General features: G+C 53.1%; 1 protein-coding gene across 3 annotated transcripts; it reads right to left on the reverse strand.

Annotated features, from left to right (window-relative positions):
* Nucleotides 1–569: 569 nt before the first annotated feature.
* MYLIP (myosin regulatory light chain interacting protein) lies at nt 570–23040 on the reverse strand. Of its 3 annotated transcripts, none has more exons than XM_078617758.1 (9): nt 22792–23040; nt 21020–21210; nt 7925–8116; nt 7572–7796; nt 6839–7003; nt 6174–6306; nt 4606–4833; nt 4247–4375; nt 570–3627 (listed from the first exon to the last, which is right to left on the reverse strand). In XM_078617758.1, exons 1-9 carry the CDS (start codon nt 22882–22884, stop codon nt 3535–3537), a joined length of 1449 nt encoding a protein of 482 aa, XP_078473884.1. In that variant the 5' UTR covers nt 22885–23040; the 3' UTR covers nt 570–3534. The 3 variants fall into 3 exon arrangements, with proteins under 3 accessions (XP_078473884.1, XP_078473885.1, XP_078473886.1); XM_078617759.1 differs by lacking the exon at nt 22792–23040 and adding an exon at nt 21939–22248; XM_078617760.1 differs by lacking the exon at nt 7925–8116.
* Between the last annotated feature and the right edge of the window lie 318 nt (nt 23041–23358).

The raw sequence follows: 23358 nt of genomic DNA on the forward strand, positions 1-23358 counted from the left end.
ACGCAAGATTGGCAAAACGCGAGTGGATTCTTGAATCCATTCTGTGCGGAGTTTTGAGTTTGTATGGCGGGAGTTTTATGGAAACCTTGGTTCAGAATCAGTCGTGGAATTTGCCCAACACTTCCATAACAATGAACCATGACGCATAAAGGACACGGCTGTTAAACGGCAAAGTCAGAGATTCCCTGCTGCTCAAATAAGAATTGAAACGGTGCTCATCTCCTGTTCACGGCCCTGCAATCAGTGGTGGAAATTCCATTTCTTTGGCAGGGGAAAGTCCATCCACAGGAAACCACCGTTAACTTCCCACCCACACACAAAATAGTACTCGTTTTATCGACCCCGCAGAAATTATGGGCCGAGTCAACTCTCCTAACCAGGTTTTGAAGTCGCAACCTTCTGATGCGCGCCGATCGCTCCCGCGAGGAGCCACCAGGGACGGATCGCGAAAGGAAACCAAGAGCCTGGCAGCTCGCTTGTCACAAAAAACTCACTTCAGTCGTACGCCACATGGTGCAACGTGGTGCCGGTTGCAATGGATAAGACACAACAGTATCTTCCGTCACATCTTGAAAAGGCTAAAGTGAACTTTATTACACCGTTAAATATAAAAAAAAACATTGGCAATAAAACAATAACACTCAAAGTGTCCTGCAAGAGGCTCTGCCGAGCCAAGGGAGGACCGAGAAGTGTAACAGTGGAAGTGTGCATCGCAAAAGAGAAGGAACAGGGCAAGCGCGGCGGATGGGATGAAGGGTTTAGCAGCTGCCCCGACCGGGAGCCATTGCCCCCCCCCCACCCCGGGTCGACGCCAATAACAATCCTAGCAATCGTCACGTGACCACAAAACCAGCACGTGACCAAGCAACGGCAATAGTCACGTGACCACCCAAGTGTGGTGGTGAGAGCGTGCTCCCATTCCTATGCCGCGACGTTTCCGCAGAGGGGAAACGGCAGTGAGTGGGAAGGTTGCGGGCGAGACTGCGCATGGGTGACTGTGCGTGCGAATCTGTGAGGGTGAGTGTGTGAGGCTGCATGTGTGAATGTGTGTGAGGGTGTATGTGAGGGTGCGTGTGTGAGAGCGTGCATGTAACGGAAGTGGGCGTGCAAGCGAGTGTGCGAGTGTCTGCTTGAGAGCGAGCGTGTGAGTGTGCGCATGCGAGTCGGTGAACATAAGCTGCTGGATGAACAGCTTCCATACCCAGCAATTCTGCCGTGACACTGACCACCGAATGGAAACAGAACGTCGTAAAAACCCCGTCGGGAATTGTTCTGCCGAGAGAGGAGACTCCCAACGCCGCGGCTCCCTCCACGCTCCACTCTAGGCGATCGCCAAGTGGCACAAACGTGACGTCTATGTGGCAAAATGGCGCCGCGGACGCGTGTCACCCCACCTGAGACGGCTAGACGCGCAGCAGTCGCGGACACGACCCGAAGGCTGCTCGGCGTGGCGACACCAAAAGTTGCCTGCGAGGAGGGAACCCGGTTGGAAGCGGCGCCCCAGGTTCAGTAAAACAAAATTACTTTAATAAAAACGAGTCTAAGACTTTTGTGCGCGACTCAGAAATCAGGAACCACACACAAAACGCAATAAAAATGTGAACCAAATAAAAAAGAAATGTTAATAGTAACGCGTGCGTCTTGGCCACCGAAGTCAGAACGCAGGCCGAGGGGGCCCCTGTAACAGCAGCGCACGGCAGTGGATTTGTCCGTCGCGTTGTTTCGCCAGCTGCCACGATCTCTCTCTGTGGGAATCGGTAGCGTGTTTATAGTTTCGTGAATTGGTCAATCGTCAACGCAGCTCGGCTCGAGTTCCGCCACTGCGGGTGGCACCGCTAAGCCAACCTGTGAAGGGGAGGCAGCGTGGATACCGTCATGGAGGTGATCTCGCCCTCTCCTCGCCAGTGATGGAGTGATGAAGTAGAGTCCGCTATCCGTTAATCAAACGAATGACAGAGACGGTCTGGGCAGTGCAGTGCATTGGTTTACAAAAACCCTGATGAGACATTGAATGTTGAAAACGGTGCAGATTATTTAGATTACTTTGCTGCTATAAATTTCCGGATTGATAAGCCACTTGGTTGAGCTATCATTTGTGGCCAGGTCACTTCTGAATAATAGGCTAATAGCTCAGTGGACTTTGCCTGGTAAAATAAAACTAGTTTAGTCGTATTTGTATATTTATTTAAGCGATTTGTTTACCTTTCCTATTCTTTTCACTATTGTGTTTTTGTATCGTTTGTTATTGTAACTTTCTGCTATCTGTGCAAAAGAGCTTTATAGCTCATTGGATTCCTTCAGTATAAATAAATATTCTGATTCTGATACACACAACCAGAAGGAATACCTCGTAGCTGATGGGATGTGTGAAAGCATTTGTATTGCTTGTGGAGAGAGCCAGATGCGGGAAGGAGGCGAATTGTCCGGCGATTTATTGTTCCTCGCGTTTTCCGTGATGATGCGGAAAGATCATTTTGTATTACACACGGGACGGCCCGGGTATGGACAAACACGTGATGGGAGGGTGGCTCTGGTAGAGAGAGTGGACGCGACACGCCGACAACATCAGCTTCAGAGGGGTTCCCGTCATCTCCTGGGCAAGGCCGGTGAAAGCACATCAACTCAGGAAGAACGGAACCAGTGACGGCTCCCGTGTCTCTCTCTGGCGTCTCTTCCCGACGCCTGCTGGTGTGAGACAGCCAGACGCCCAGGTTGAGTGTTTCCCACGGTGCCGCGGTACGCCAACTGGTGGGAGTTGGGAGGGCACAGGGCCCACTACAAATGGTGCTTTTTCTGGAAGATTTTATTGTTTTTCTAGCGGATGTTTCAATTTGCATACAGTAAATTTTAAATGTATCTTGTAATTTTATTGTTTGTTGCAGTTGCACCCGAGTCAAGAGCCAAATGGCTCACAGGGTTATTCCAAATAAATGAAACTGAACCGCGTCAAGGCAAGAAGCGACCATAGATTTTCTCCACACTTATCTCGAACTCTTCCTCTGTCTTCCGCGGCGACTTTTCTCGAGACGTCGCTCGTCAAAACGAAGCGCTCTGACTCTTCGCGGCACTTTGCGCTCGGTCGGTTCGCGCTTGAAAAACGCACTGCGTCAGTTCAAGCTCCTGGGAGGGACGACCGCCGTGACCGCAATGGCCGCAATGGCGGCAGAGTGGCGGGTTCCGTAGCACGTCACAACCGCCGCGCCTAGCAGCGGTATCCCCCGCAAGGCGGCCGCCAACGTCGTCACTGCCGCCAAGTCTCTCGCAAACGCACGGCGACATGCCGCGAGTCCTGGAACCAGCCAGACATGGATGGGGGAGGGGCGTCTCGCCGCGTTGCCCAGGCCACTCTCACAAACGAGTCTCTCGAGATCTCACCCGGCCAGTCGACGGAGAAGGCCGCGCGGAATTCAGTCGAATAAGAAGTTTTTTAGTTTTCTTTGTTCGACGGAAAGACGTGGAGGAGGTCGAGTCGAGCGGCGAGGGAGAGTGGCGAGGGTGAGCGGTGAGCGCCGAGGGCGAAGGCGTGTGGCGAGGCTACAGCTCGGAGTTGAGGCGTAGAAGCTTGGGACACACCGGCAGGAAGACGTGCTGCACGCGGTCCACATCACAGCGGCACAAGGGGCAGGCCTGCGGGCAAGACAAAGATCCCCTGTGTAGCCTCAGCAGACCGATAGGGCAAGTGCTGTTAGCGTGCACCCGGTGCTTGTGTGGGCTAGCTTGCACTCTTGAATCAAGGGTCAGAGGTCGGAGCGCTGCATTGAGTCGGTGCTCATCTCTCGTCTATATCATTGGGCCAGTGGTGGAAATTCCACGTTCCTACAGCGGGAGTGATATCTATCCATAGGACAACGATCGACTTCCTCGCAAAACGGTGCCAATTTTAGCGATCACGCAGGGAGGGACGACGGGGCCGCAGTCTGCCCCACGACTCACACGGCCGCAGCTCAACCGGCCGACAGGGCTCTACAGGCTCACAGTTGTGGGAGGTCGCGAGTTCAAGCGGCCCATCATCACTCCATCACGGGGTTCATACAAACGAGCGCCACTTGGCGGGTAAGTCGACGGGGAGGCTGCGCGCTCAATAGAATTCGTCCCCTGCCACAGGAATATGGAATGTCCGCCACTGACTCCGCAGGGCTGCGAACGGGAGATGGATCGCCGATGCCTCGGTGCTCATTTGAGGCGTGGGACATCCCCCTGCGACCGTGACGAACGGAAAGGGGGCTGGGGGGCGAGAGGCACTGACCCGGAGGCGCGCGGCACAGCCGCGACAGCACACCATGTGGCCGCAGGGGCAGAACGCAGCATCGATGTCCCCGTGGCAGCACGCGCTGCACAGCATCGCCTCCTGCAGCGCACGCAGCCGCTCCTCCAGCTGCACGCACGCACACAAACACGCATGCACACGCACGGGACCACACACGGCGCAAAGGTTACCCAGGTAGTGCTGCACTGTCGGGGTCGGTGGGTGTCGGCGAGCGCCGACTTTCATCCAAAATAGTTTTGCTCGGCCGGTCTTGCCGTGCCGGTGTTTTTGCCATGCGGCTGTCGTTACCATGTGCGGGTTGTTGCCATGTGGGTGTGGCCACCGAAGCAATCTCCCACCTGCTGGATGTCGCAGCGGCGCTGGGCGGGCGTGGGGGGCGCAGACAGAGACTCCAGGGGGGAGGGACACGGCTCGCAGGTGCCAGTGTCCTCCACGGTGTTGGCCCCCGGGGAGCACCCTCTCGGTGTGCCCCTCCCCAGTGCGACCCCCCCCGCCGGCCCGGGTGTCCCCTCGTCGCCCACCACGGCAGTGTGGTAGAGCTGGCGCCGGCAATGGTCGTACACCTCCTGGTGACGGTGGTGGGGATCACACGCCGTATTACTACCATCACTACCACCATTATTTTCACCACGATCATCATTATCACCACAACCACCACCACTATCGCAATCACCACCTTCATCATCATCACCATGATCACCGCCATCTGAGTGCAGTCCAAAGCGTCAAATGGCAAGCAACACAAAGCACTATCAGAGTTGCAATTGATAATGTAATGTAGTAACTCGGCGGGAGACGACTTCACGGGTAGCACACTCTTTTATTTCACCAACTATAGTTACACGGGTGACTAACACCAGCTATAGTTACTCGGGTGACCAACACCCACTTAGTTACACGGGTGGCTAACACCAGCCTAACCCACACGGTTCTCCTGGCTACACCAACACGGGCTCTTACGCCCCGTAGCCTCTCGGAACACACCCAGCCGGGGTGTCCGTCTCGACTCTGGGTCCCACAGTCCCGACCCACATGGGCGTCGGACCACGGGTCCCACAGTCTCGCCTCCGAGCCACACAGGGCCCCGGTCCTGACAAGGACAGCGGGACTAGGGGTCTCAGGGCACTACTTCTTCAACTCCGTCTTCAATCTTCAACTGGTTAACCACCCCGAGTGCTCCCGCGCGTCCTCCTTTATGTCCATCCTGCGGACGTCGCTGAGAGCACCCATCCCATTTGACCAATCACTGCGCGCTGCCCACGATCCTCTTTCTCACCTCGTGTCAGCGCGCACAATCCCACACGCTGCGCCGCCCCGTACTCACTCACTCCCGGCGCGCGCGTCCACACCACGCCCACATGCGTGCCCAACCCCGCACCCCGCGCCGCCCCGTGATCCATCACTGTCGGCGCACGTCAACACCACCACTACAATAAGAGTAGATAACTAATTTCTTGAGGGAAACAAGAGACGATGGAAAGAAATTCCAGAGGTGAGCAGTGTGATGGAAGATGTACAAAGAGAAGTGGAGTGACCTGCAGCATAGTGAGCAAGTGTGTGAGTGTGTGAATGAGTGGGTATGTAGATGGATGGATGAGTGATTGAGTGGGTGGGTGGTTGAGTGGGCGAGTGTGTGAGCGAGCGGGTGATTGTATATTAATGGGTGGGTAAGTGATTGAGTGGGTGAATGATTGAATGGGTGAGTAAGAATATGAGCGAGAGGGTGGGTATGTGGATGGGTCGGTGCGTGAGCGATTGAGTGAGCGAGCCGATTAATGAGCGAGTTGCGACCTGCAGTATGGCAGTTAAGCACAGATATGTTTTAATCAGACACGATTCGTGAATCACAACCCCTCCACCCCTCCCCTACCCGCCCCCCCACCCCCCGCAGGGAAAGCAGCCACACCTTGCAGGTTCGCCGGATGTCGAACACGAATCTCTTGCCAAGGTCGATGTCTTCGCTGAGGAGCAGCGAGGCCAGGTGGCCCTTGAAGTCGCGGCTGTACTGCGCTGTGACCGCGTCGTTCACCGTGTCGCACCTGGGGCCGCACACCACGCCGCGGTCACCTCGCGCGTAACCGCATGGCCAGAGACGCGGCCCTGCAACCACTTGCTTTGTTTTACCCTTGCACGCTGCCCGGATGTCTTGGCAGAGGTGGAAGTACCCACGCTTTACCCCACCACACACGACATACCGACCAACTAACTGCAGTGAACCCATTTACACTCCTTGTTTGGGGGAGATTTGAGAAACGTTCCACGTTTCCACTGCCGATCCAGAAGATGGTAGTCGAACCGGCAACCTCCGGATCACAAGTCCAGACGACTGGCAGATGCACTACCCGTGCTGCCTACTGTGCCAGCCGGTACACACGCACACACGCACACCTTGCACGTACACACAACGGGCGTCATTCATCACAAAGTGATGGTGAAGTCACCAGTGCTTGGTGCTAGGCTAGGTCCACTTTGTCACAAACACAATGGCACTCGCACATCACGCTCACATCTCCCATGCACGACACGCACGACACACACGACACGCACGACACGCACGGGCGTCGCACTCACCGGTAGAAGGCGTGGGCCTCGGTGACGGCCCGGTATAGCCCGTTTGCCGCGTGGCTGCTCACGAGCCGGAACCTCGTCTCCTCCGGCTCGGCACCGTCGCCCAGCACCGAGAACACGACGCGCTTATTGGACTGCGTGGCTGCGTGGATTGTGGGGAACGGAATTCTGCACTGCGGAGAGGCAACCCAGAGTCGCACCGCAGAGTCACAACGCAAAGTGGCACCAGACATGTCTGAAGGTGGCATATCCACACTTTACCCCAGACATTTCTAGATTTGTGCGAATTATTGACTGGGTGTGGTTCGTAAAAATGCATGCAGTGTGAGTTATGGATGCTAACGTGTGCGTACGCTCGTGTACGCGTGTGTACATGCGTGTGTACATGCGTGTGTACATGCGTGTGTACATGCGTGTGTACATGCGTGTGTACATGCGGTGTGCGGAGAGCGGCAGCGTTGCGGTGCGGAAACATCGCTAGTTGGAAGACAAAGGCGGTCGGGCATGGTATTGGCCACCCACCCCATCGTGTGCCGTGCCGGCCTGCATTAGGTGCTCGCTCACAGCACGGTGGATCTTTGTGTGTGCATTCGTGCGATTACGTGTTTGACACCGGAGCGAGAAAAATGCCCCCTCCATCTCGAAAGATTTTCCAGCCAAATTATTCGAACCAGGTCAAAACCAACCGGCGTCATCAACGGGTGCCGCGCTGACGATTTTCACCGGGGTCGCTCACCGTCGCAGGGGGACGCGGGTCGCGCCGTCGCCGCACAACGCCACGCCGGCGTCGCACACCGCCACACCGTCGCAGCCCACGCCCAGCAAGCGACGTTGCCCGGCGTCGTCCCACGCAGAGTGCCACTCCACGCCGAACCCCGGCAGGGCGGCCGCTTCCTGCAGAGCGCGGTATTCTGCCGTGGCGCGCGAGCACCCGCCAAGGGCGCGGTGCGACTCGGACACGCTGCGGGAGAGCGGAGACAGGAAGAGAGGGACGCCGAGCGGTGAGCGCCCGGCCACACCGTCGCGCGAGGGAGGAGAGGGAAGGTTTGTCAAGCTGCGCCGCAGACCGTCGAGCACCCTGTGTCTCACCTGGCAGGATCGGCGCCGCCCAGGCGGTCGAAGACAGCGGCGGCGTTGTCGTTATTACTGCCGCCGTGCGGGGCGCGGTAGTCGCCCAATTCGGCTTGCATAATTAACGCCGCCAGCCTCACGGCGCTATCGTCGCGGCACACCAGCCGGCCTAGCCGCAGCTCCTCTCGCACGTGCAGGTAGAACTGGTGCCTGCGCCGGCGTGGCAGGGAGGAGCGGGGGAGAGGTGGAGAGAGGTCAGAGCGATCGTCGCCAGCAACGGCCGCCGGTCAACATTTTTTACAGACCACGGGTGACCGTGGCAACTCAGCGGGCAACGGAGTGGGGCTAGGGCCGGTGTTAGTCGTCAGCTGACATTAATCTGCTCAAAAAGCTTACAGGCTTATCATGGCCATCACACCGCATGCGATATACGTACGCCGATAAATAATTTGGACGTACATACAGTGAGGGAAAAAAGTATTTGATCCCCTGCTGATTTTGTACGTTTGCCCACTGACAAAGAAATGATCAGTCTATAATTTTAATGGTATGTTTATTTGAACAGTGAGATACAGAATAACAACAAAATCCAGAAAAACACATGTCAAAAATGTTATAAATTGATTTGCATTTTAATGAGGGAAATAAGTATTTGACCCCTCTGCAAAACATGACTTAGTACTTGGTGGCAAAACCCTTGTTGGCAATCACAGAGGTCAGACGTTTCTTGTAGTTGGCCACCAGGTTTGCACACATCTCAGGAGGGATTTTGTCCCATTCCTCTTCGCAGATCTTCTCCAAGTCATTAAGGTTTTGAGGCTGACGTTTGGCAACTCGAACCTTCAGCTCCCTCCACAGATTTTCTATGGGATTAAGGTCTGGAGACTGGCTAGGCCAGTCCAGGACCTTAATGTGCTTCTTCTTGAGCCACTCCTTTGTTGCCTTGGCCGTGTGTTTTGGGTCATTGTCATGCTGGAATACCCATCCACGACCCATTTTCAATGCCCTGGCTGAGGAAAGGAGGTTCTCACCCAAGATTTGACGGTACATGCCCCATCCATCGTCCCTTTGATGCGGTGAAATTGTCCTGCCCCCTTAGCAGAAAAACACCCCCAAAGCATAATGTTTCCACCTCCATGTTTGACGGTGGGGATGGTGTTCTAGGGGTCATAGGCAGCATTCCTCCTCCTCCAAACACGGCAAGTTGAGTTGATGCCAAAGAGCTCCATTTTGGTCTCATCTGACCACAACACTTTCACCCAGTTTGTCCTCTGAATCATTCAGATGTTCATTGGCAAACTTCAGACGGGCATGTATATGTGCTTTCTTGAACAGGGGGACCTTGCGAGCGCTGCAGGATTTCAGTCCTTCACGGCGTAGTGTGTTACCAACTGTTTTATTGGTGACTATGGTCCCAGCTGCCTTGAGATCATTGACAAGATCCTCCCGTGTAGTTCTGGGCTGATTCCTCACCGTTCTCATGATCATTGCAACTCCACGAGGTGAGCTCTTGCATGGAACCCCAGGCCGAAGGAGATTGACAGTTCTTTTGTGTTTCTTCCATTTGCGAATAATCGCACCAACTGTTGTCACCTTCTCACCAAGCTGATTGGCGATGGTCTTGTAACCCATTCCAGCCTTGTGCAGGTCTACAATCTTGTCCCTGACATCCTTGGAGAGCTCTTTGGTCTTGGCCATTGATTGATTGCTTCTGCGAACAGGTGTCTTTTATACAGGTAACAAGCTGAGATTAGGAGCACTCCCTTTTAGAGTGTGCTCCTAATCTCAGCTCGTTACCTGTATAAAATACACCTGGGAGCCTGAAATCTTTCTGATTGAGAGGGGGTCAAATACTTATGTCCCTCATTAAAATGCAAATCAATTTATAACATTTTTGACATGCGTTTCTCTGGATTTTGTTGTTGTTATTCTGTCTCTCACTGTTCAAATAAACCTACCATTAAAATTATAGACTGATCATTTCTTTGTCAGTGGGCAAACGTTCAAAATCAGCAGGGGATCAAATACTTTTTTCCCTCACTGTACATACAATCATATCACCTGATCACACCATCTCATCACACCATCATACCATCTCATCACACCACACAACAGTCAAGCAAATAGAAGTCATAACTGCACAATAGCTGATATTGAAAACAGTGCTTACAACCTGACAATAATATTAAACAAAATACATTTCCTGTGACCAAACTTGGCTTGGTGAAATTATTACAGAACCATCACGTCCGCCTTCACGCATCCCAGTCTCCGACTGCTCCAGTTTCACCGAACCCCATGCCGGTTCCGACTTTTCCTGGGGCTTCTACCGTCCACGGCGAGGGAGGCTCGAGTCCACGAGGCTCGGGGCCGCTCATTGTAAATAAACTCGGCTGCCAGCGTGGCGGTGTCACGGTGCGCACGCCGGACAGCCAATCCAGGAGGTCGCCAATTCGATTCCATCTCCCGGTGCGGCAGTTTAAAAACAGTGGTGTCAGGAACTTAAATCCCCCCCCCCCCCCCTGCCTCAACGCCTCTGTCCACCCAGATGAATCAAATCGGTTCTGATTGACTGCTAAAACGCACGCAAACCCAGTCAAAACTGGTGAGCGATTTGCCACACAAGACAGAACCGGCTCCAGCAATGGACGAGACGTCTCTCTAGCTGAGAGATGCGGGGAGCTGCCCCAGCAGTGGTGTCATGGGCAGCAGCGCATCGGTTCACCGGTTCCATAGCCGGTACGGCAGCCGATACAATGGTGTGCATTATGCACTCCTAGAAATGCCGTGTGTGGCTCACGGGATGTGTTAAAAAATATAACTTTCATTTTCCATGCGGAGGGACCGACGATATGGGAAGGAGGCGAATCGTCCTCCCCATCTACGTGGTGGAAGTTGTTTGTGAACACTCCGCGTAGCGTGTTCAAGCCCGCGCGCACGGCGGTCCGTGCAATGCGCATTCGCCCTCGTTCCTCCCGCGTTCGCCCTCCGGCTACGGAAGTGGCGCCCCCGTGAGACGTGCGTAACAGCGTGCATCCACGCTCGAACAAACGCCAAGCGGAGCTCGCGAACAACTGCCAACAACACTCCCGCCCGGCTCCAACAAGACCGTGCGTGTGCCGCGCGTGTCTTATGTGTGCGTGTCGTGTGTGTGCGTTCCGTGTTTGTGCCACGTGGCGCTGGGGCTAACAAACAAGGAAAGACAAAGACGGTGAGGACAAAGGGAGCTCGGCTCTTTGGTGGGGGCAGGTGAGCGGTTGTTTGTAAAATGCCACAGGGGGTAAGAGGTGGGAGAGGCGCACACACGCACACGAATACAAGACAAAGACCTCTCCGTATAGCCTATTAGCAGACTGTTGGGGCAAAGTGCTGTTTGCGAGCACCTATTAAGGCCGGAACGATACACAAGGGCGTGGGTAGCCAGCACCACGCCCGACCGCCTTCGTCTCCCCAGTGGCAATGCTTATTCACCCCACCAGACACACACACATGGCTGTCGGGGTGGAACACAACCACGTGTTTATATTCCCACATGTTTATATTCACGCGTGTGTCCACGTGTGTGTGTGTCTGGGCATGTCGTGTGGTTGTATATGTGTTCAGGCGTGTCTTTGTCTGCCTCAATGGCCCGTGATCACAAATCGCTCTTTAATTCCATCAAAAAAGTAACCTACCATCATTAACGGAAAGAACGAACGGTGATCCAATCTCCAACCCCCAGGAATAGGTTTGCAGATTTGCTGAGCATTTCTGAGGTTCTGGGGGAGGGGAAATCCCTCAGCCTGGAAAACATCGTGGCACAAAGTTGGGATGACCCTGGTGAGGCTGCGATGCCTCAAATATTGTAAGAGGAAGTCACCCCCTATGAGTGGCTGGTTGAGGTGCCATTTGTTGAGGAAGTACTGAAGGCGATCCAGAGCCTGAGACCAGGAAAGAAACCGGGCAGAGATGATCTCCCAAGCAAAATGCTGAGGGAGGGTGGCGTTTGTGCACAAACTGCCCTACATGACATCATAACAACAGTCTGAACCACTGAACGGGTTCCGCAGAATTGGAAGGATGCCCTGATGGTCCCCCTCTTTAAGAAGGGGGACCGCACAGACTAACAACTACAGGGCCATCTCACTCCTCAGTGTGCCAGGAAAGGTCCTCGCAAGGATTATTCGACATCGCCTTGCCAGGCAGGCTGAGGAGAGGCTTGCGGAGCCCCAATGTGGTTTCAGGAAAGGGCGGTCCTGCACAGATGCCATATTTTCTGTCCGTCTGTTACAGCAGCGATGTCGGGAATTCCAACAAGACCTACATCTTTGCTTTATTGAACTGGTCAAGGCCTATGATACCATCAGTAGGCCTGGGCTCTGGGTTGTTCTTCGTGCTTTCGGAGTCCCTGACCCACTGCTCACGATCATTAAGTATCTTCATGATGGTGAGAGGGCCTGGATAAAACTACGTGGTTGGGAGTCGGAGCCATTCCCTGTTCACTTTGGGGTGCTACAGCGATGTCCTCTGGCTCCCACATTATTTAACATTTTTTTCGACCACGTAGTTCGTGAAGCCTTCAATAGCCGTACAGGAGGAATTCCCATCTGGTACAAATACAATGGGAGGCTGATCGATGCCCGGGTGCGGTCAAGGGATGCTGATGAGTTGAAGGCGCTGCTGCTGACCCTAGAGCTTGCCACTAAGAGGTGGGGCCTTACCATCAGCCCCACCAAAGCTAAGCACCTGCCTGGGTATTTTGTACCATCGGACACTCCACCCCCACAACTCCCAATTGGTGATAGGGCAGTTGTGGAGAGCGTGGAGAGTTTCCCATACCTGGGCAGTCTGCTCATGTCCGGCTCCGGTTTGACAGCAGAGGTCTCACTCCGAATCAGTAGAACGGTAATATCTTTTCATCGGCAGGCAAGGCTGCGGTTGGCAGGGTCATGTAGCCCGCATGCCCAGCCATCGCATGCCTAAACAGCTTCCGTTCAGGCCGGATCGAGGGGGCTAAACAGGCATGGCATGGGCTAGAGAAGAGATGGAGTGATGTGGTACAGGATTATGTGGAGCTGCGTGGACTTGCCGATGACTGGTACCAGCGGTGTCAAGATCGGCCTCTGTGGAGGAGACTCGTGAAGGACGCTACCGGGCAGTTGGAGGCAGTCGCCCTCCAACAACAACGGAGGGCGGAGGAGCGACGCTCACAACAATGAGTGGAGCGCCGGGTGACTAAAGCACAGCAAATTGGCACAGTAGGGGGCACAGGTGGTGCATCAGCCAGTCATCTCAGTCAGTCGACCCGTGGCACCTCGGTCTGCCCCGTGACCTCCTGCCAGGGGCGTTCGACACTTCACGTGGCCTCAGCGTGCACATAGCCTGGCACAAGCGTCGTGGTGACGTCACCGCCACTTAGTGGCGAATGGCAGTTGTTGTCTTTACGTGCGTGTGGTTGTATGTGTGGGTTCTCGTGTGCGTTTCTGTGTGTCGTGTTGTGTGTGTTCACGCATATGTGCCTGTGCGTGTCGTGCGGTTGTGTGTGTGTTCACGCGTGTGTCTTTGTGTTCTCATCGTGTGGTTGAGCGTGTGTGGGAGAGACAGAACACCAGCACAAGCCTGTACTTGATTTTAATTTGATGATGACGATGAGGTTTTCAATCAGTGCGCACTACCGGCTGTGACACATGGTTACAAAACAGCGGTGGTCATGACCCAAAAATATGGAACACTGAACGGTGCACAAAGAAGCGTGGAGAGCTCCCAACTTGTAATTACACCGAGACAGAATGAGGAAGGCGCGGGCGGAGTAGAGAACAGAAGGAGGTTCATGACATCATCCAAACTACGACGCAAAGCGAGTGGAGAATAACAGTGGGGTAAAAAGTGTGTACGAGTGTGTACTAGTGTGCACTAGTGTGTACGAGTGTGTACGAGTGTGCACGAGTGTGCACTAGTGTGTACGAGTGTGCACTAGTGTGCGCGAGTGTGTACTGGTGTGTACGAGTGTGTACGAGTGTGTACGAGTGTGTACGAGTGTGCACTAGTGTGTACTAGTGTGTACGAGTGTGTACGAGTGTGTACTGGTGTGTACGAGTGTGTACTAGTGTGCACTAGTGTGTACGAGTGTGCACTAGTGTGCGCGAGTGTGTACTGGTGTGTACTGGTGTGTACGAGTGTGCACTAGTGTGCACTAGTGTGTACTGGTGTGTACTGGTGTGTACGAGTGTGTACTGGTGTGTACGAGTGTGCACTAGTGTGTACTAGTGTGTACTAGTGTGTACTGTACGTATGTTTGGTTGGCTATGTCCGGTGCGAAAAAAGTTCAACAAGACAGTGCACACACACACGTACGTACGTGTTTTTGTGTGCCATCTGTCACAGAATGGAAGGGTGCATCACGTGCAGCAGCAGCCGCCGACGGGATTGAGTCATCGCTGTGACCGATAGTAACCCCCCCTCGAGCCACTAGAGTTCACACGCAAGTCCCAACACACAAGCAGCAACAGCAGCTGCGGTGGCGGTGTTTGGGGCTTTCCTTTCATAAAACCCGGGGAAGTGCGGATCCACGGGCTCAAGCCGCGAAGCGGCCAGCAACTAACAGCACCATGCAAGTTGTAAACATGCACAGGGTGCTGCTGCCTTTCTTGACTGAAACAACGGATTATTGTTGTGAAAGGTTGGGATCGGGAAAGAGACGATGATGGAAGAGGGAGTTACAAAGTGGGGCAAGGGAAGGAGACAGATATAAGTGTTGATGTGACCTGCAGTGTGGCGGATGAGCTGGTGGGTAGGTGAGTGGGTGGGTGAGTGTGTTGTTGTGACCTGCAGCGTGGAGGGTGAGCCGGTGGGTAGGTGAGTGTGTTGTTGTGACCTGCAGTGTGGAGGGTGAGCCGGTGGGTAGGTGAGTGGGTGGGTGAGTGTGTTGTTGTGACCTGCAGTGTGGAGGATGAGCTGGTGGGTAGGTGAGTGGGTGGGTGAGTGTGTTGTTGTGACCTGCAGTGTGGAGGGTGAGCTGGTGGGTAGGTGAGTGGGTGGGTGAGTGTGTTGTTGTGACCTGCAGTGTGGAGGATGAGCTGGTGGGTAGGTGAGTGGGTGGGTGAGTGTGTTGTTGTGACCTGCAGTGTGGAGGGTGAGCTGGTGGGTAGGTGAGTGGGTGGGTGAGTGTGTTGTTGTGACCTGTAGTGTGGAGGGTGAGCTGGTGGGTAGGTGAGTGGGTGGGTGAGTGTGTTGTTGTGACCTGCAGTGTGGAGGGTGAGCTGGTGGGTAGGTGAGTGGGTGGGTGAGTGTGTTGTTGTGACCTGCAGTGTGGAGGGTGAGCTGGTGGGTAGGTGAGTGGGTGAGCGGGTGTGTTGTTGTGACCTGCAGTGTGAATGAGGAGTCTGGTGGCCCACGTCCTCAGCAAAGGGTGGTGGCTATACACAACACCCACCAACTGTGTAATCAGGTGTTATCCATTTAGTACGTACGCATGGAGGGGGAGGTTAACCCAAATGCGTACCGCTTGCGTATGGGGAGGGGGGTCTACTGACAATGTACGCATAGGGAATAGGAAACGGGGGGGGGGGGTGAAGCCTCGATAATAATTTGTCTACATTGGCCTTCAAATGAGTTACATAGTCCGGCGGTGGCCTATCTGATTGCTTAAACACGTTAATAATATTAATCCTTGATTGTTTCTGCGTGGATTAAATATCAGCCGTTCTATAGGATTCGGGGGGCGGGGGGGGTCAAGCGGACGCAGGTGGGGGGGGGGGTAAAAAGTACACATGCGTACAGGGAGGGGGGCATTGGTTAAGTTGACAGATTTTTGCGTACGTAATAAATGGATGGCCCCGAAGTGTCTCACGTTGGCGCTTAGTAACATGTGCAGCCCTTTGTTCATTCTGAACAGGCGTTAAACCGCGTCGTCGTGAACATGCCCGACATGCCCAACCCCTTGAGATCTGGGAAGCTCAGCAGATATTGCACCTGGCGAGCCCGTAGACAGGAGACTGGGACCATCACGTGATCGTAGGCTTGGGCTACGAGGTAGCCAGAAGAGGGCAGCACAGCCATGGATTGTTGATACTATATGTGCGGAGCAGTGTCACTCGTTCACATGCCGATGGGTGTTCTCCTGGTTCTCCTGCCACCGCTGGTGGAGGGGCTCCGCGACGTGAGCGCTGTCCCCTGGCCACACCACTCCGGTGCAACGCGACGACACAGCGCGCGCGGGGGTTTACCCGCTTTGTGTGGCTGCGCGAAGATCGGGGACTGTGCTAGGGAGTGGTTGGGCTCGTGGTGAAAACAGGAAGCGCGCAGTGAGACTCTTCTGTTTGTCCCCCCACCGCCGCCATGTATTTCCCGTTGTGCGAGTGTAGGGAGCGGACACCACCATCGGCTGTGGATGGAAGTGGCCGCGTGGGGCAGCGGCACTCAAAATGGTGGTGCAGTGGTGACGCTCGCAACTCGTCAGCGAGTAGTGCCTGGGTTTGATTCCTGACTCCGTGCCTTTCTGTGTTCAGTTTCTATGTTCTCCCCCGTTCTAAGTGGGTTTCCTTGGGGTCTTCCAGTTTCCTCCCATAACAAATATCTATATATATGTCATTGGCCAAACATACCAAAGCTGAAAAATTACCTGCAGATTTTCAATTGGGATCACATCAGCAGTAGCAGCAACATCACCCCCCCCCCCCCGACTATAAAACACTTGGCAAGACCCTCCTGAGAAAGTGTTTTGAGACTCAGCAGTGATGATTCGGTGGGAGTGAGCATCCCATAAAACGACCACTATTGACTTCCCAACATAAAAGTTGTACTCATTTATTGACCGCAGAGGGATGATGGGCAAAGCCAACCCACTCCAACCGAGATTTGAACTCGCAAACTTCCCAGTGCAAGCCTCCTTGCTCAAGTGGCCAGGTTCTGTGAACCCAACAACGTCCACAAACCCCAGCCACACATCTTCCTCCTAGGCAGACAAGGCAGGCTTAAAGCTACTCTTTTTTTAATAAGTCAGTCCCTCCAGAAAAACGCGGAGTTTTTTGGTGATTGTTGCGGGCAAAAATCGTTGATTATGCGGCACGTTTTCTTAAAAAATGCGATGGAATATGCGGGATATTTATGCAATTTTATGCGATTAAATTGCGGGAACTTGCAAAAATTGCGGGAACTTGCAAAAATTGCGGGAACTTGCAAAAACTGCGGTGTGATGAAAAAGAGAAAAAAAAGTGATTCCCCCAACACCCTATTCACTAGGCTACTACTTTAATGTAAAGAGTCATTTCTTATTACTTCCTATGATAAGCAAGCATACTACATCACAGAAAGTGCTGGGAATATTTAAGTTCTCATCTTGTTTTATTTCAGACCTTAACAAACAGATGGCTCAAACTTACAAAACATTGAGTCGAACAAGTTCTGTAGCTTTACAAAATGAATATGCTACAACTTCTGTAAAAATGAATAAATAAAATATTAAAAAATAAAATGTGTGCTTCCTGTTTTACAGAGGTAGCTATACAAAACAGACATCTTCTGTTAAAATAAGTGTTTTCAGTGCACAGTAACGTAAGCAATACAGTAACAGTATAGTCTTACAGTAATGTAAATTTACATACTACTAACAAAAAAGTGCAATCTTACAACTGTAAAGTTGCATAAACTCTTCATCATGGTTTCATTGGCATCGCGGGGTTTGCAGCTTTTCAATGATGTCGTGTAATGGGTGACGTCACTTCATAACGTTCCCATGGCAACAGGGGAAATGGCTGCGCTTGTGTGAAGTAAACGCAACATTTTTCAACTTTCTGCTAAGATATATGTGACTTTTTGAAACGAAAATGCGGGGATTATGAAATCATGCAAGCCCGCATATTTTGCGCGCGGAAATCTGCAATTTATGCGGCGAAAGTGCGGCGTATTTGAAAAAACGCGCCCCACGCATAAATATGCGGACTTTGGCTGATTTTGCGTGGAATCTTGCGATCGCATAATCGCGTTTTTCTGGAGGGACTGATAAGTGTTTTCATTGTTGGCTAGTCAGGGGTCGGTGATGGAGCGGCGTTGGTGGTGGGGCGGGAGAGAGAGGTGGAAGCCGATTGGGCAAGACAGCGGTTGTCTGTGTGTGGCTGTAGCTGGGCAGATTGTGGGGGATGGTGAGCGGCTGTGTGTGGGTGCATGCTGAAGTGTAGTGGTCAGCACGCTGCACTACAAACCCGGCAATCCGAGTTCGATTCTCGCTCTCGGACACCAACACTATCAGTGACGATTATCTGAACCGGTCCAGGGCCTCCCCTAGGTCGACTCAGCCACAAATGAGTACCTGGGTATGGTGTGTAAACATCGCTACTGGGGAGACAAAGGTGGTCGGATGTGGTGCTGACCACCCCCTTGTGTACCGTGCCAGCCTTTATAGGTGCTACTCACTAATAGCACTTGCCCCAACAGTACGTCAAGGCTATACAGGGGATCTTTGTCTTTATGGGTGCAGCCACTCGCAAACCGTGCTGGCCGCCCTGCCGCGCTGCTATCGCCAACCCTGGGTAGATCCACAAAAGTTCAAGGAAACGTGGCCGAGGTCTCTAGGTTTTTTTTCAGTGGAAATATTGCAGTGCATTGCAGTCCATGGGAGAGGTGGACTTTACAGCGCGACTCCCAGCGCAAACGAATCAACCGAGCCAAGCAGTAGTTGAACTCGCAACCTTCCGCTCGCGAGTAGCACGCTCGACCGCAAGGCCACCCTGAATGCATTACTTTCATCCATGGTCAATCCACTGCTGAATCAAGGTCCCCCCCAAGCCTCACAATCCTGCAATGCATCAATCCATCCGATATCCACTATACAGTACAGGGTGATTTGGCCAAACCTGTGGCCAATGACTGCTCATTACTGCTCTTCACTCTTAGATAATAATTCACAGGTTGGGTTTAAACTCAATTAAATATTTCCTGTAAATAATAAAATAATCTTCACTGTAATCTTGCGGTGGTTAAATGCCTCAGCCACTCCAAGCGCCTTGCACCTCATCTCAAATATTCAAAGGGCACCCCCAGTGGCAGCTGTCCCTGTGTGGCACAAGGTGACTCCGCACCGTTTGCAAGCCGGCATTTAGTCTTGTTTTACACAATTGCTGAGCTCAGGCATAAAGACCCACAACATCAAGCGGCCAGCAACAAATATCACCATCAAAGTTGCAACAGATAAGACTTAACACGACTCTTGAATTGAGAAAGGTTATGAGAGCCTAGTAAAAATACGGTGGGAGGACTAACGAAGTAGAGTAACGTGAGGGGAGAAGCAGAGAGAAGTGACCAACAGTGTGGTGGTAGTTAAACACAGTGTGGTGGTGGTTGAACACAGTGTGGTGGTGGTGGTTGAACAGTGTGGTGGATGAGATAACAGTGTCTGGTCAAGACCAAGGCCTCAACACAGGTAGAGGAGGAATCAACGAGTGAAGTTCACGGGGACAGTAACCACAGTCGTAGTAGCGACAGAAGAGTGATAGGGAGGCGACTGACTGCTGATGAGTGAGTAAGCGAGCGAGTGGCTGGAGTGACTCAGCGAGTACTGGATCACCAATCACCACTGTATGTTGAATTCTGCCAAGTGTAGACATTCACGCACTCTCATACATTGTTTAAACGTCTTTCCCGTAAACAAAGCGGACTGCCCAGGAGACCCACAGGTTAAGAGGTTGTTTGTGTCTCTCTGGTTTCGTTTCACTTATTAAAACCCGCAGCTCATGACATCATCGAGCCTCGCTACACTCGCTCGAACACGCCTTGACACCCGCACGAAAGGCGCCAGCAGGGAGAGGAGGGGGAGGGAGGGGGATTTCCCAAGAAAAAACACCAACTTCAAATAATCACTGGCGTCACTGTGCAAAATATAACAAAATCAATAATCACCACAATCCACCTCCTTCACTCTCCGCTCTCTCGACATCCCTCACCACCCACCCCACACATACAAAATTTAAGTATTTTTACATATCCCATCAGCCACACACACGGCCTTCTGGGATCATAATTTCAGCAGTGTTTGTTCAACAGAAGCAAAACTCTGCACCGGTTTTGATATTTGGTATTTTGTCAGCAGTTAGCATTGGTTGGTTGAAGCAAGTTTGGCAGATGAGTCACCGAATGTCAAAACCGGTCGAGAGTTCGACTGTATTAAACCGCTCGGTGGTAGAGCGAGCGGCTCGCAATCGGAAATTGTGAGTTCAAATCCTGGTTAAGGAATGGCTCAGCCTATCATTCCTCTGGGGTAGATACAACAAGTACAACTTTGTGTGCGGGGAAGTCAACAGTAGTTGTACTATGGAGAGACTCGCACCCTGGAATCTCTGTCGCCGGCAGTATGTATGTACGTGCTAATTGGAGGTGCGGGGGAAGGACAACAAACTAAATACAAAAAGCAGTCCAAGAAAAGTTTTCACTTTCGATTTAAAAAGTGAATAGCTTCAGTGGCTTCCTAATATGGGAAGGAAGAGTGTTCCAGACAGCCTAAAAAATGCATTTGAAAGCCGCTGCTGCGAGGATGACCGAAATTCGCGTGATGGTTTATGCTCCTGAACGAGAACAGCAAGGTATTGTGGATCATTTGTGGCAAGTACTTTGTGTGTAATGAGTGCGACCTGATAATGTATTCGTTCGGCAACCAGAAGCCAATGCAGCTCGGCGAGCACCGAACAGACTTGGTCAGATCTTGCAGTCAGGACACGTGACAAATAGTTGTGTACATGCTACAGCTTCGTAATTTTTTTTGCCTGACGTCCCGTAGAGTAGTGAGTTGCAATAATCAAGCCATATAATGCTACATGCCACCGTGTTGGCTACGGCACGACTCAATAGTGGCCCAATGCATCATAGAGCCCTGATATTAAAATTTCAGAATCCAACTATATTTTGCATGCGGTAATTAAACATTCTGGCAGAGGTTCTTTAGATGCAAGTTGAAAACCGAGCCCTGGAGTCTGCGATCGCCGCACCCAATCCTCCCACAAATCATTTTGCCTGAACCCGAGTTGCCAACCACCAGAACCTCCAATTTTTCTGGATTAAGCGCCATTTCGGTTCGTGAAAACCACACGGGCGCCACTCGCGTGCGAATGCCGGGCCGGCGTGCGTCACGGCACGTGGGGGCCTCACCTGGTCTCATCCTGGAGCAGCAGGTGAGGCTCCACAAGGAACTTGACTCGGAGGCGCAGGCGGTGCGGAGCGGCGCCGCTCAGCTGCGGGCCGAGGCGGTTTCGCAGGTTGATCCACAGCGTCTCGCCCTTGGTGCCCTCGTACTGGAGGCCGAAGTAGTCGCGCTCGATGATGCGCAGGTGCCTACACACCTGGCGACGGTGGGGGGGGGGGGTGATCGGGACACCCGCGTGAGTACCCGTGGCCACGCACAGCCACTCGCATAGCACCCAGCTGTGATCGCGTAAGAGTTTATTTTGTCTAACCAGGTGAGAGAAGCGTTGCGCCCCCGCAGTGGGGCGAGTGGGAGAATGAGTTGCTGGTGCCTGGGTCTGCTCCGTGACGGCCTGCCAGCGGCCCTTCGACACTTCACATAGCCTCAAAGTGCACCTAGCATGGCACAGGTGCCTTGGTGACGTCACCACCACTTAGTGGCGAACAGCGGTTGTTGTTGTTGGGTGGATGAGTGAGTTGTTGTGACCTGCGGTGGATGAGACGACAGTGTCTGGTATAGACAGAGCCCTCAACACGAGGGGAGGAATCAACGAGTGAAGTTCGCGTGAAAAGTAACCAGTAAATTAACGGCTGGAGTTAATGGGCGACAGTGGTGGTTCATAGGAACGTGGGAATTCCACATTCCTATGGACGGGGCGAGGTAATCCATAGGACTACCACTGCTGGACTGCCACAAGGTGGTATGCATTAACATTAATCTCGGAGAATATCACGGTTGGCTTCATAAGGTGTGAAAATAGTTAAACATGCATACATGACGTGGTCGACCCTTTAGATTTAAACTACTGTATTAAGCCTTTAACGTTATACCTGTGCCATGGTAACGTTCGAAATTCAACATTCCCATTCTGGGGACAAGTCGTACCATCATCAAGACGCATGAGCAGCCTCCCGTGTCTCTTGTGCATTGTCGATGAGCTGGCTTAGCGCGACTGTACCAATACCTGGAGGTACCTCGCTCGTCAGTCAACGCCGCCGGGTTTTATCGGCCACCTCACACTTAGAAATCTGCGCAGCCGGGGATAAGCGCTGCATTTCAATGCACACTGCCGTTCTACTGCTAGATGAAGGCCTCCGCACGCCGCGTCAGTCTTCGGGATGGCTATGCGACCAAACCTTTACCCGCACCTCCGATTAGCACGGTTGGCTACGTACGGTGTGAAAGAAGTTCAACGTACGTACTGTACATACATCGCGCCGGTAGTGTGCGCGAGTGGTCCGGTTTAGTTCTCTGCTCAGTTATCAGTCGCCACTGACGGTGGCCGTGGTCTGGAACGGAGCACGAGTCGTCGTTGCTGTAGAGATAACCAAGCGGGTAGCCGATTAGACGCCACCATCTCCATCAATCGGACAACCATTGCCAGTCGAGTTATATACAGTACTTTGTTTTTATCTGTGCTGTACTTATGTACTGTACTCGTACAGGGAGCGCATCTTCCGAGACGTCTGGTCAGCGTGGAAGAGTAGACCAAATACACTCGCCGCCCCACCCCCTCGAGCAGAGACCCTTTCGTCAGCAGTGGCGCGAGAAAGACATTGCAGGGATGCGCCTTTACCTCTGCGTCCGTACCTAAGTGTGCTACAGGCGTGGAGATGGAGCGACAAGATGAGACGTTGAGACTCGCTTGTACACCGCCATCTAGCAGTGGATAACAACACCACGGCGGCTGCTACATGGCGACGCCGCTGTTGTTGGCCCTGCTGCTGATGATGTTTACCTCATTCACGCAATCTTCCCCCTTCGCCTTCGCGTCTAGCTCCACCTCCATCACCACCGAGTCGGGCCGGCTGACGAGACACAGGATGGTCATGGCTGAAGAGGCCCCGGCCTTCACTTCGACAGGAAGCCGTCTCTCTCCGCGGGCTAATTGCCGCTAATGAATCGCCCGCCGCCTTGAAGCGCCGAGGACGTTCCGTAATCACCAGAAAGAGCGACAAACTCTCTCGCCGAACGAAATGCGGCCCCGCCCGCGAGGGGTCCCATTTATATAGCTGGCGCAAGTCACGCCCCCTCAGCCGCTCTCAACCAATCGCGCGTCAAGAGGGGGGAGGGGCTAGACTCAAGGCAGGTGGGCGGGGAGGCGTAGCTCTTGCACCACATGAGCTCCAGGTGGTGATCGGGTTCGTAAACATCGCCACTGGGGGAGACAAAGACGGTCGGGCGTGGTGTTGACCACTCACCCCCTCGTGTGCCGTGCCGGCCTTCATAGGTTCTCGCAAACAGCACTTACCCCAACAGTCTGTTCAGGCTATACGGGGGATCTTTGTCTTCGGAATAAACCTCC

This window comes from Lampetra planeri, chromosome 54 (genome assembly GCF_965212315.1).
Source record: "Lampetra planeri chromosome 54, kcLamPlan1.2.h2, whole genome shotgun sequence".
NCBI lineage: Eukaryota > Metazoa > Chordata > Hyperoartia > Petromyzontiformes > Petromyzontidae > Lampetra > Lampetra planeri.